General features: G+C 42.3%; 1 protein-coding gene across 1 annotated transcript in view; it reads right to left on the bottom strand.

Annotated features, from left to right (window-relative positions):
• ipo8 (importin 8) overlaps nt 1-12163 on the bottom strand; it is a 30136-nt gene extending 17973 nt beyond the window's left edge. Inside the window, exons 1-11 of the mRNA XM_083757704.1 lie at nt 12020-12163; nt 10207-10288; nt 8495-8651; nt 7200-7358; nt 5406-5562; nt 4913-5002; nt 4596-4690; nt 3697-3781; nt 2571-2705; nt 1214-1313; nt 384-460 (exon numbers count right to left, since the gene is read on the bottom strand). Of these exons, the coding sequence (XP_083613830.1) occupies nt 384-460; nt 1214-1313; nt 2571-2705; nt 3697-3781; nt 4596-4690; nt 4913-5002; nt 5406-5562; nt 7200-7358; nt 8495-8651; nt 10207-10288; nt 12020-12103 (1221 nt within the window). The 5' untranslated portion in view covers nt 12104-12163. The remainder of the gene's footprint in view (nt 1-383; nt 461-1213; nt 1314-2570; nt 2706-3696; nt 3782-4595; nt 4691-4912; nt 5003-5405; nt 5563-7199; nt 7359-8494; nt 8652-10206; nt 10289-12019) is intronic.
• Between the last annotated feature and the right edge of the window lie 1967 nt (nt 12164-14130).

The following is a 14130-nucleotide window of genomic DNA, read 5'->3' as shown; positions in this document are numbered from 1 at the left end:
TGACAGGAAACGGGAGAGAGATGGGGGGATGACATGCGGTAAAGGCCGTGTCGGGCTCGGGAGTCGAACCCGCGGCACACCGCGACTGGATCACCAGTCCGGTGCCCAGACCGTTACGCTACGGCCTGGGCCAATAATTGTTATTTTGATGAACTGATCCCCCCTATGGTACTACATCAATACAGCATGGAATTGTGGACAAAATCTCATCCAACGACAACAGCATATTCTAGGGCATATAAGGGTCTTGGGTCTGAGAGGTTAAGTCTCATGAAATGGTGGTCTGTGGCTCAAATGCCGAACAATAAATGGACCTTGACATGAAAAGGGTTGAAAACCACTAGGCTAAAAGGATGAACTGGGCCGTAAAATGTCTCGTTCACCTCCTTCCTCTTGCGGGCAGCTTTGCACAGCAGGCTCTGGGCAGCGGTGGCGGGGAGAGCATGGTCATCGTAGAGGTCTGCAACACACAGCAACATACAGAGAGTTGGACAACACTGCATGGACTACAGTGTAGTCACTACACTGTAGCGCAGTGTAGTCACTACACTGTAGCGCAGTGGCTCCCAAACCTTCCAGGTCGAGACCCAAAAGGGACATTAGACGTTTGCCCGGGGCACAGACTAGTGAAAATAGCAGATCTACAAACGCACAAATCGGTTATTTTCACTACTTTTTAATTATTATTATTTTTGTATTTATGGAATTTCTTAGGATTGTTTGTTTGTTTTAAAATATATATATACATTTTAAATGTAGGAAAAGAAAATGGGATTTTTAATCGAGTCGTGACTCATACAATTTTGCCCGTGACCCACAAATGAGTCCCAACCTACTGTCCGGGAAACAGTGCTGTAGTGAACTACACTGTAGTGGTTCTCAAGCCATTTAATATTGAGGACCCCCATAACTCTCCATTTGTACACTCTCAGGGTTACAGAGGGTCTATTTGGAACCCCCACAAGGAAACCGGAGGGGTCCCTGGACCCCACTTTGAGAACCACTATAAACAACAGGAATGTTCTGAGATCTGTTACCCACATAAACTTGCCACTAGGTGTCACTGCATCTACAAATACTGAAATCTCTAAGAATTGATAAACATTTCATGCATAAATCTTCTATTGCTGTGTGTGTGTGTGTGTGTGTGTGTGTGTGTGTGTGTGTGTGTGTGTGTGTGTGTGTGTGTGTGTGTGTGTGCATTTCCACTCACTGAATTTCATGCGGATATATTCATAGGGGTCTTCTTGCCAGAGTTTCTCGTCCTCGTCTTTGTAACACATGAGCGGGAAGATGACCTCCTGACTTATGGTCTGTTGAGCAGACATCAGCCATGAAGACACTTTCACTTTGGCTTTTCTCGATCTACAAAGCCCTACCAAGATATCTATTAACATGTCGGAACATGTATTTGTTACGTGTACTGTATGAGGACCACAATGGAAATTAAGTCGTGGACTTCAATGTGCCTCATCCTTGATAACAGAGAACATGGCCCATAGCGCTTATCCTACCGCCTTAGATAGCATTTCTGTAGACTTAGATAGCATTTGATACAGACTTATAGCATGTTATGTAGATAGCACTATAATTGCATTGTATATAGTCATAGCACGCCATAGTACATATGTATAGCATAGTAGTATAGATATATAGTTTATATGTATAGTCTCATAATATAGATATTCCACTGTTACTTTCTTAGCTTACGCATGTTTCATGATAAATGCTTTTTTGTGATGTATTCCCATGCTTTTTGTTCTTGCTTAATGTAAATCGCTCTGGATTAAGAGCGTCTGCTAAATGCCTAAATTGTAATTGTAAATTGTAAATATTCTAACCTTCAGGACTTATAATACTACGTTCACACAGGCAGATAAAACTGATACAGTCTACCATTCCTTTTGAATGGAAGCCAGCGACGTGAAGCTACAAAGCAAATCCGACGTTTGTAGATGCTACAAAGTTGAACTGGCTTCGACTTCAGATACAAAGCGACAAATAATGCTCTGAACCTTTGCAGTCTGCCCACGTGAACGCAGCATTAGTCATTTTAGTTTAGATTTCTTTTATTCATTTTCCCCATTTAGTTTTGATTTGTTTTTAAAGCAGATTTGCTAGTTTAGTTAATTTTTTTACTGTAATGTAGGGGAAAGATTCAAGATTTTTTGCGGACGTTGATGGTGTCAAGGTCCACCAAAAATACTTTTTTGTCATCAAAATCAAAATCTGTAGATTTAGTCGACTAAAATCATATGATATTTAGTCAACTAAAACTAGACTCAAACTAAAACATTTTGGGTGAAGATATGACTAAAACTAAATAGAATTTTATTCAAAAGACCGTAACACTAAATCAAAATGTGCTGTCAAATTCAACACTTATGGTGCGTTCACACGGGCAGATGTAAAAGAGGCAGTCTACCATTCATTGCCAATGGAAGCCAGCGACATGACGTTGCAAAGACGCAATGATGCATGTGCTGTAGCTGCTCCAAATCAACTCACGACGCGTCATTGCGTCTGCCCGTGTGAACGCACCATGTGTGAACGCACCATTAGACTCCCACCTGCATGTGTGGCTTCAGCTGCTTCCAGGTGAGGGAGTGAGACAGGCCCTGGTTGAGGTAGTTGAGCGACTGCTGCAGGACGTGAGGCGTGACGTACTGCTTCTGTCTGTACTGGTCCACCACCTTCAGCAACACCTGTGGACACAGCAGACCAACCACTTACTGTAACAACAGGGGGGGGTCCTTTCTCAAAGTGTGTGCCGTGGACCGTGGCTCTCCCTAGGGTGTCGTGACGTGGCAAGTCGGGTGCCTCAGCATAATTTTAAATATTTGGAATTCATCAATATCACTTCAATTCAACCACTTAACCCCTCAATACTTAATAAAACGGATCCGAGTTGCACTGCACTCGGTGCGTTCTTTTTCAATCTGCGGCAATCTATGCCAACTCTCTTTGCAAATTAAAAACTTTTTTTAAAGCTCACAACTCGTCACAATGTGATCGGCTGTTTTTGACGAATGTTACCCCAAGAATAGGGATGCTGGGTTTCAAGTGGGTTTAAGTATAGATGGTATGCGCATGGCATCATCATACCTGGAAGTTACAGTATGTGGGAACACCTACTGAGTGGCAAAGTGAGTTTAAGGTTGTTTAATGCAATCAGAGTTTTGCCACTCACTTTGTGCACGTGCATACCCAGTCTATACAGTTCTTTTCAATCTGTCTTAATGGAAACAGACATTCTCTCAAGTTTTCCTCGTGACATACTTGTAGCTTTACATGTTTATGTACCGTAATAGGACCTAAATGTAAGGTTCTAAAAACTGATAATGGCTTTCAGGGGGAAAAGTTTTTTACAGGGGTGCGGCCCTGAGCCATTAATGTCTGAGAACCACTGGACTAGGGCTTGTGTACTAGGGCTTGTTCATGTCAAGGAAACCCCCAAAATGTATGTGGATTTGAGTTTTAAAAATATATACCGGTATATATACATCTGCTCTCGAACAGAAATCAGCTATGTCCAAAATATTAACTTTTCAGGAAATTTTAAAACAAACAAATTGTCTGACACGATTTTTCCAAAATAGCTATAAAATATGGTTAAAGTAAGTTGAAATGATTGCGATGCTATATTAACTAATTTTGCTAGGGACCCCGTTGTCTGAAGGAGAAGTATGTACATACCTGTTGTATGCCCACTGAGTATGTCTTCAGGAAGAAGTCAGCAAACTCAAAGTACTCCTTGGTCACATTGCCTGGGCTTCCATACCTAATGGGAATCAGTCATGATGAGAGTGCTGGAAATATGAACATATTCAGTGGTGGTACATTTGCTTAAGTACTGTACTTAAGTACAATTTAGAGGTACCGGTATGTGTACTTACTACTTTACTTGACTATAACACTTTTACTTCATCCGAGATTCAAATATTGTATGTGAAAACTTTAGTTACTTTGTAGATTTAGATTATTATTACAAAACATACATTAACAGTGAGTGGACGACACCATAAAGCATTACACTTGTTTACAATTGGGCCCACCATTTTCAATTCATCAAAACATTTAGAGACGTACGAATATACACAACTATATAGTCAAAAGGAAATCATCATAGGAGGTAAGACTCTGCATTAGAAACCTCGGCCACACTTTCTATGAAGCCTGTGTCTATATGTAATGCATTATGTTCTAATCCGCTAACACTATGATTATAGTATGCACTCATAAACACAATGCTCTCTAACAATAATCAACAAAAGCATTGTATAATGACTTAGTATCATAATTATTTTGCCCTCTGTTCTCCCCTAGCCACCTTTTTTCCATTTATCTTACGCTATTTCAGCGTTTTTATTTTTTTAAATTTTATTTGTATATGGCGTTCCTAAGTTTGAAACAAAGTAACAATGGGTATGTTCCCTAATGCAATTCCAATGGTAAGCTGTGTTGGTATTTTCAAATGGCTGAAATGTATATGGGGCTGAAGTGGTTAACAATTACAGTTTTTGTATTGAGTTGTACTTGAAATGTACTGTAATTCTGCAAACTGTTAATAAATCAATCAATCAATCAAGTCTCACCTCTCAAACAGTCTAGTAATGATGTGCAAGGCCCACTTCTTACACTTCCACCACACCAGCTCTGGGCGGTCGTCCTCATCCACCTCCAATGTCTCCTAGCACGCACAATGACAAAACAACAGCCATCAAATCCATAGTGAGGGTCATTGCTTTGTAAACATTACAGTTTATTACATGTTTACAGAATACTGTATTTTGTGCAATGTGTAGATATTTCGTTTTTTCTCTTGTTGTACAGCATTTTGGTTGGCCGTTTAAATGTGCTTTACAAATACATTTTGACTTGACTATTGGTTGCTGAGTGTGGTGTATCTTACAGGAGGCACACCCCTGTCCATGACGGCTCGGAGAATCTCCATCCACTGGGTCATGACTGTGTTGTTGATCAGCTGGAGAGGCAGCGAGTACTGCGGACGACAGCGGTGGAAAAAAGTACTCAGATGCAATATAGAAATATTCTGTGTTACGAGTAAAAGTCCAGAATGTAAAATGTACTTGAGTAAAAGTACAAAAGCATTGGTATCAAAATGTACTCAATATGCAGAAGGTCCCATTTCACAAGTTTTGAAATGTATACAAATCTTTTGAAAATAGTAGACCTACTGTAGGCACAAGCTCACAATGCGACACATTGAGACCTTGTAGATCATCTTGTAATAACAATCTGAAATCTGAATCTAAAAAGTAACTAGTAACTAAAGTGCTCAAATAAATGTGTAGTAAATGTACAATATTTATAAGCAGTCAGTGAGTCCCCTACCCCCCCCCCCCCCCCCCCCCACACACACACACACATACCCCCAAACCCACCTGTACGAGAGCGTGGAAGATTTTGAGGATCTGTTTCTGGATGAGGACAGAGAAAATGGTGGCATCGGCCAGGAGTTGGGTGATAAGCTGTTGAATGCGTGGTAGGAAGAGCTGCATGGCTGCCAGGAGTGGTTCCCTCTCATCTGCCTTCTTATACCTGACACACACACACACACACACACACACACACACACACACACACACACACACACACACACACACACACACACACACACACACACACACACACACACACACACACACACACACACACACACACACACACACACACACACACACACACACACACGATAAGAACACCAAATCAAAAGAAAATTACATTTCATTGAAAAGACTATGACTAAACTAAACCTAAATTTGCTCTCAAACTCGTTTTGTCGTTTTTGTTTTTTGTCTGTGCATTGTAATATCCGTATTGTGGTACTTGTTGTTTTCCTATGTTGTGTTGAAAAAAAAAAAATGTGTGGACATTGAATTGCGATTGAACAGTTGTGAAATTTCAGATCCTCAATAAAAATACATTGGAAAAAAATCAACACTGGTCACACTGATGTTTGGTTTCATTTTACACTGGTGTCCGGGTAGCTCAGTCTCCCCTTTGGACCACAGGTTCATGAATTCGATCCCGGGCACCGCCAACTCAGCGTATGAGCAGCACAGCTTGGGTGCGGCAAGTACTGGGAGCTGATGGTAGGTCACCGTAGGTGTCCATCTCGCTGGTGTCTATAGCACATTGCAACGGGGACAGACTCCCGCGTGTCACCGGCTGATACCGACAATGAGCCACTCCCGAACGACTTTTGTTGTGAAGAAGGTCGACAACCGCCGTCCTAGGAGGTAGTGATGGTGTGGACATGGATTAAAATGTCACGACTGAAAAATGTTGCTAGGCCAAGTCCTTATTTGTAATTTGTGAAACGGCATGAAAGGAGCCACCACACACTAGCACACTAAGGGCTGTATTTTGCGTGTCTTAAGTACCAGGTCTTATTACTTAACTTAAGACCTGGAGGCGTGGTCAATGCTCTTTGGCCACATCACGCCTCCAGGTCTTAAGTTAAGTAATAAGGCCTGGTACTTAAGACATGCAAAATACAGCCCTAGTGGTCCTACACACTTTTTGCAATTGCAGATTGAGGCCTTGCGGTTATGAAATATCTGAGATCATTAGGGTTTCCTGGAAGACTGACATAACTAATAACCGGAAATAGGCTAGCTGCGACGTGTTGTAAGCTTGTAGAATGTAGATAGCCTGTTTTTGGTGGAGGACACACTTCTATAGAAGACATGCTGACTTCTATGGAATCATTCATGGCGACTGAGAACTTTAATCCATGAGTGGAACAACAGAGGGACCTGGACGGGGCCCAGCAAGCCAAATGACGTCATGATGACGTTCAGGATGTTCAGGACTAGGCCAGATCACCGCCCATAATGGGGATGATCTTTACGTCATTTCCAGGACGTTGAAATACTATAGCTTATTCTGGGCCAGATCTGACTAATTATGATAATGACTTGCGTTGATCTGGCCTCGATCGGACTCTCTCTGATCCATCCAGGGACGTCCGTCTTAGTGGGCAGAATTATGTTGGTTGAAATCAGGTGATATTCTGGGCCAGATGTGACTAGTCTTGGTTTGACTTAATTTGGCCCCAATCGAGACGTCACTAATTCGTCCTGACCGTGCTTGCTCGGGCGACTCACTCGTAGGTCTTGACCAGCTGTGTAGAGCACCAGCAGACCGTGTGTGTGTGTGTGTGTCCGACTCACTCGTAGGTCTTGACCAGCTGGTAGAGTGCCAGCAGGCTGCCGTACCAGCTGCTGCTGTTCTGTGACTGCAGGTACACGCCCAGCTTGTCCACGACGCCCGTCCAGCGGCCGGGGAAGTCGTGCTTTATGATGGCGCGCAGACACATCGTCAACTGGGCCCTGGTGGGAAACACAAAAAAACACCCCGATAAACAGTCATCGACCTCCTCATGGTCGGCCAATTCGCGATCGGGATGTCACACACTGTCTCCTTTAAAGGGCTGTGTGTCCCTCTGTCTGTCTGTCTGTCCCTATGGGTGTTTAGAGTAGGACCTTTGGCCCTGCTGTTTAGACAGTACGACCTATTGACCCACGCAGACGCTGAGCCATGCCATATATTCAGCAAGTGTAAAATCAGTCATTACGACGGCATCAAGGCCACGACAAAATACATTTTAGTCGACTAAATCAACTGTAGATCTAGTAGACTTCAATCTTATGATATTTAGTCGACTAAAACTAGACTAACACTAAAACATCCCTGGTGACTAAAATGTGACTAAGACTAAATGAAAACTATTCAAGAGACCATGACTAAAACTAAAATCTATGATTTACTGCCAAAAACAACACTGGTGCAAAAGAACCTGATCGGAGCGCCTCTCCTCTATGTGCCAAAGCTCAGATGAGTCTTACCTGATGGACTCTGGACACTGGATGAGGGCCTCCAGATGACTCTTACCTGATGGACTCTGGATGAGGGCCTCCAGATGACTCTTACCTGATGGACTCTGGACACTGGATGAGGGCCTCCAGATGACTCTTACCTGATGGACACTGGATGAGGGCCTCCAGATGACTCTTACCTGATGGACTCTGGATGAGGGCCTCCAGATGACTCTTACCTGATGGACACTGGATGAGGGCCTCCAGATGACTCTTACCTGATGGACACTGGATGAGGGCCTCCAGATGACTCTTACCTGATGGACTCTGGATGAGGGCCTCCAGATGACTCTTACCTGATGGACACTGGATGAGGGCCTCCAGATGACTCTTACCTGATGGACACTGGATGAGGGCCTCCAGATGACTCTTACCTGATGGACTCTGGATGAGGGCCTCCAGATGACTCTTACCTGATGGACTCTGGACACTGGATGAGGGCCTCCAGATGACTCTTACCTGATGGACTCTGGATGAGGGCCTCCAGATGACTCTTACCTGATGGACTCTGGACACTGGATGATGGCCTCCAGATGACTCTTACCTGATGGACTCTGGACACTGGATGATGGCCTCCAGATGACTCTTACCTGATGGACTCTGGACACTGGATGATGGCCTCCACGATGTGCTGTCTGATCTGCTGCCGGTCGTTCTCGTGGATGTTGAAGGGGAACACCACCTCACCCAGGGAGGGCTCTCTGTCCTGCCAGTACTGACTCACCATGTTCTTCAGGTAGATGGCGGCTGTGGAAGCAACGTACGCGCACGTCTTAGGGACAGCATTGACCCACTGAGTTAACTTCCACAAATGCCTTCCAGATCAACAAAATAGCAGACGTACAAGCTCGCAGTGAGCTCACTGCAAGCTTGTATGTCTGCTATTTTGATCTGCTATTTCAATAGCCAACGAAAAGAAAATCTAAATTGACACAGATCATTTCCTGGTTTTAATGGGTTAAAATAGCTGGAAAACAGCTGGAAATAACTAAACGATAGCCGGGAAATAGCAGATCTAACAAGCTTTGTTTCAACCTTGGATGTTTTAACCTTCTACATGTTTTCTGTAAAACCGTGAAGTGAGTCGTTATTCTAATACTGATCGGCGGAACTCCATTTTTTGATTGCTCTGGAAATGCACATCCCATCTGTCCACACTCCACTATTTTAGACCTTCTACACCTTCCTTTGCATACATATTAGTTACACACACACACACACACACACACACACACACACACACACACACACACACACACACACACACACACACACACACACACAGGGCGAGAAGCGACTTTGCCTTAAAGGGGAAGATCTATGTCTTCTCCATGTATCCAGGTTTTGATGAGGTCAGTGACACTCAGTGTCATGATCTTCATATATGGAGACTGTCTCACCGACGGACGGACAGACAGGTTTTGCGGGTTTTCTTAGTAATCTGCGGCCTATGGTCGCAAATTTCGCAATAAAGATTTGAAGTTTTTCAGAAGACTTAGGTCAGGATTTGGAAGACTTTTTAGAATCGGCCTCAGGTCTAAAATGTACTCATCAGATGGATGGGCCGCGAATGCTTTTCAGATTTTCAAGTGGGCCCGCCCAGAAAAGGGTCGAGGAACGGCTGTTACACTACACAACTACTGTAGATCACAGACATTACTAGCAACCACAAGTGAGGAATGCACAGATCAAAGCAACATCACGCAAGACAGCTACCAGCCGTTTGGATTCAAAAAGCCACAGCTCAACAAACAGGCCTGTGCAGCAAAATTGATTTTGACAGCAAATCTTTATTTAGTAGACTTTTGAATACATTTCTGTAAAATTTCAGTCATCTGAAAGTTTTAGTTATAGTATCGTTTTAGTCGGCTTAAATATCATAAGATTTTTGTAGACTAAATCTACAGTCGACAAAAATGTATTTTGGCAGCCGTGATGGAGTCGTAATGCCTGATTTTACAACATGGTTGCCGGCTGAAAATATCCGATCTACAAGCTCACACAACAGAACGGCACAATGAGCTTGTAGATCTGCTATTTTCAGAGCACAACACCCAAGCACAACCAAACATAAAATTACTTGTCTTTTAGTTCTACCGGATCTCTACTAGTCCCTCCCTATAACAATTTTGTCTACTTTTGATGGAATTGTCGATATATTTACTCATATAGTTGCAGTCGTCATAGCTTAGTTTTTATTTCGTTTTCATCAGTGAAACAAGGTAGTCGAGGACATTTTTTAATCATAGTTTTTAGTCGACAGAATCAACCCTGCCGTGCAGTCACAGTCTCTCTCTCTCACCTGCCTGGCGAACAGGGAAATCCACCTGTTCAGACACGATGATCTGCAGCAGCGTGGGGGCAAAGTTGATGATCTTGAAGGACTGAAACAACAACAGCGTAAAGTGTAACGCAACACAGGCATAGTATTCTGTGGTTAGGGTTTGTCACCATTATGACATTTTACTTACTACTAATTCAATTGTGTTTCTGTCATTGATACATTGGAAGTTACATTATGAATATCTGTTGACATGTTTGGCTTTTAGGGTTAGTAAACTAAAGATGCATTAGGGCAGTGACAAACAGCGTACATATTCGATTACTTTATACCAGGGGTCGGCAACCTTTTAGCCACAAAGTTTTATTTTCTAGATAGTCAGTGTGCCATATCAACATTAAGATGAATTATGATAACACCACTATTTCCATCAGATTTTGATTGTCCACTCCAGTCCATATTCACAACAACCTTTATTTTTGTTTCATCCCCCCCCCCCCCCCCCCGCGATGGGAGATGGGCATTAGAATATGTTGCAAAAAAGTAATTGTGATTATGTCAAATAATTGTGATTAGGCCATTGCCTATGTCATAATTGTGACAGGCCTATCTGTAGCACATCTTAAATTCTTAGTGAGTTATTTTATCAGAGCAACTTCAATATTGGGTAATTTGGGTCATATTCCCTCTATGATTTGGGTCATGTGATCCTAGGTATGTATGTATATGTATGTATGTATGTCAATTTGTCAGTGTCAGTATAGCCTCCAAAACAGCAGGCATTTTAATCTGTCAGCGATGAGAAGTGTCAGTCAGCATTCCTATAAACTGAGAGTGGCACTGAAATTTAATCACACAGATTCCTCTAGGCTGCATCACTTTGTATGTTCGGCTGTTCGCATAATATGCACCTTTGTTTACTTGACTAAACCACTCTAGGTGTTTAAAGCCTTGATGAAAATTCTGCACAAACCTATGTTTAACTGGTCAGGATCAGCAAGAGACACAACAAACAAAACAATGAAAATATAACACACTACTATAGTGAACACAATACTATTGTGTTCACTATAGCCAGTTAAAATACCAAACAAGATCAGGAACTAAAATGTTTAGCAAACATCACCAAGTGAAAATGTAGCCTGGCTGAAAGCAATCAAATTAGCCAACAGTAGTACAACTCTCTATCCTTAAAAAAAATAGACCAATATATATGTAATAGTTTCAGATCGTTCTTTTGCTAATGTTTGTGTACTGCGAAGGGACTATAATAATAGTCATTGTTGCTCGATGGCGGACTATAGCTGTCACAACCAACACAATGCTGTGGTGTGTTGTTGTTCCGTGCAACAGTAGCCTATATAAAAACTGGAAACTGAGTGACTTTCTCTATATATAAATTATATATATATTTTCCCTTTTTTGCTAATGCACGTCTGTCTTGTTTAATGTTATGTTTTTTCCCCTTCTTCATCATGTTATAGGTGTGGAGTCTGGACCCCCAACAACAGATGTTCATTGTTTATGCATTATGCATCAGCTAATAATGGAGATCAGTGTGTGTGTGTGTGTGTGTGTGTGTGTGTTGATGCAAAATGTGGCCAACTATAGCGATTAGCAATAAAGCCACATCTTTAGCACCGATATGGAACCATACCAGGCAGGCCTGAAATGGAAGGTTTGTAATCTATCCATCTTTAAAAAAAAAATATATATATATAGGGCCTATCATCCGTATCATGATCATTGTGTGGGGGGAATGGGGCGGGGGGGTTGGATGCTAGAATCTAACACAAAAACAAACTACTTTTGTTGTTGTTATGCAGAAACCCACCTGATTGAGTTCATGTTCAGCCGCTATCCTCAGGTTGGGGTCGATCGTGCCCTTCAGTGCCTGAATAATCCGATTGGGATCCATTGTAATGTTTTCGATCAGGTTTCTCTCCTGTGTCTGTGTTCTCCTTTTCTCACAATCACATACATGTACTACTGGCCTGATTTATGCTTCGGCCGCACGGCGGTGGAAAAATAGCAGATCTACAAGACCACGGGTCGCCGCGGAAGCGACGCGCCGTGGGCTTGTAGGTCTGCTATTTTTCCCCAAGGCTTTCGTGGATCTTGCATACACACTTTGGCCCTGCCCCGTTTTACCGGCAACCGGCGAATGTCGGACGTAAAGCAATGTAAACAGACAGACACTTTACGGCTTCTCTCTTCTTCATGTCCTTCATTGATAGATAGTTCATCTCTCTCTCTCTCTCTCTCTCTCTCTCTCTATCTCTCATATATTTGGCATTTTGCTGCCACCTTGAGTTGCAGAGGAGTTTCTTTTGAAACAACCAGATGGTTTGATTGATTGAAATATTTATTAACAGTTTGTAGAATTTACAGTACATTTTAAGCACAAACTCAATACAAAGACTGTTAACTGTGAGTGGACGACCCAATTAAGCATTACACTTGTTTACAACAGGGTCCACATTGTTCAATTCATCAATGAGATGGGCGCATCAGACATGTCACATGATATCAATCATTCTTTCATCATCATGTTCCTTTAGATTCATACATTTGAATAAGATCTATAGTCTATGTTGTCTCAATACGTACAGAGAAATATTATAATTGTGTCCACGACCCCTTAGTAGCTATATTTTTGAACATAATTAGGCTACATATCCTCAAAATTCACCCTGCCACTTCCCATTCTTAGCAGTGGGCAAATCTTTTTTTGCCAGCACCCAGGGGCACTAGAATGGGCGAGCAGTAGGTTTAGTCGACGACCCGCCTCATCATGTATGGCATTATCCTCTGCCCAGATTTAAACTCCCCCCCCCCCCCCTAAAATCCTACTTCCTACTTCTTACACATATTGGAACAATTTAGTATTTTTTAATAACCGTGGCGGTAAATTGGTCAGAAATGCCTCACGATAGCCTGGTGGTGTAAAATAGCCTACGTGGAAGGCACGTTTCATGAATAAAATAACTAAATAATTTTACAATTTCAATTAAAGACCACCACCACCACCCCATTTTGGACGGGAACCCCTTTTGGTGTTAGCATTATGTTATGATTTAGCTATTGAAAAATAGCACATCTGTGCTACGAGCTTGTAGGTCTGCCATTTTTGAAAAATCGAAGAACGACTGACATAGAAACATAGCTTTGAACTGCTGAGAAAAAAAAACTGAACAAGATGAACTGCTCATTATATTTTATTGAGGCACATCAAAGGGACCATGTCCTCCACAGTAGTCAAGTTAGTGCAACGATTCAAGTGTTCAACACCTTACCCATCACCCCGTCCTCTCTTCCTGCCAAGACCTCTTGGGTTCACACAAAGGCAACACTGAACGCATTCGTTTGACACAGTGTTCATTGTCAAGTTAAATGCCAATTGTAAAGTTGCTTACACGATTCATCCCATAAATAAGCCAGTCATTCGTTAAGCCATTCAAGAACAAACCCAGTCACGTCTTAGAAAAGAAATAAAGCCATTCAGAAATAAAAAAAATAAAAAATAAAAAAACAAAGGCACAACATAACATTGCATCAGAGGTCTGGATTTGTGACCTATAGCTTTTAACGCAAAGTGTTACGCTACAGTAGGCATTTTACAGCGAGAGACAATGGGCCAAGTTGTACATTATGCTCCAAACGCATGATTCAGAGTTACAAGAGTCTCCAGACTACCACCACTGTGCACCAACATTCATGGGGAAATGCATACTTTGTGTCAAGGTTAACTAATCATAATCAATTAACGGTCGCCGTTTCAAATTTAGAGAACGGCTCCAACACTTCCATACACCAGTTTTGGCCATTGACACGAACGTACGTATCCCATATTATGTTAATGAAATGGAGTTTGAACTGCGATGGTGGTGACGTAGGGCACTGGCATGCAGCCTGAACCGCATGATGCAGAAATATCAGTTTATC

Source organism: Protomyctophum parallelum, assembly GCF_964188405.1.
Source record: "Protomyctophum parallelum genome assembly, chromosome: 22".
Taxonomy (NCBI): Eukaryota; Metazoa; Chordata; class Actinopteri; order Myctophiformes; family Myctophidae; genus Protomyctophum; species Protomyctophum parallelum.
Note: the sequence above shows the minus strand (reverse complement) of the source record. Positions and strands in the feature narration are given on the sequence as shown.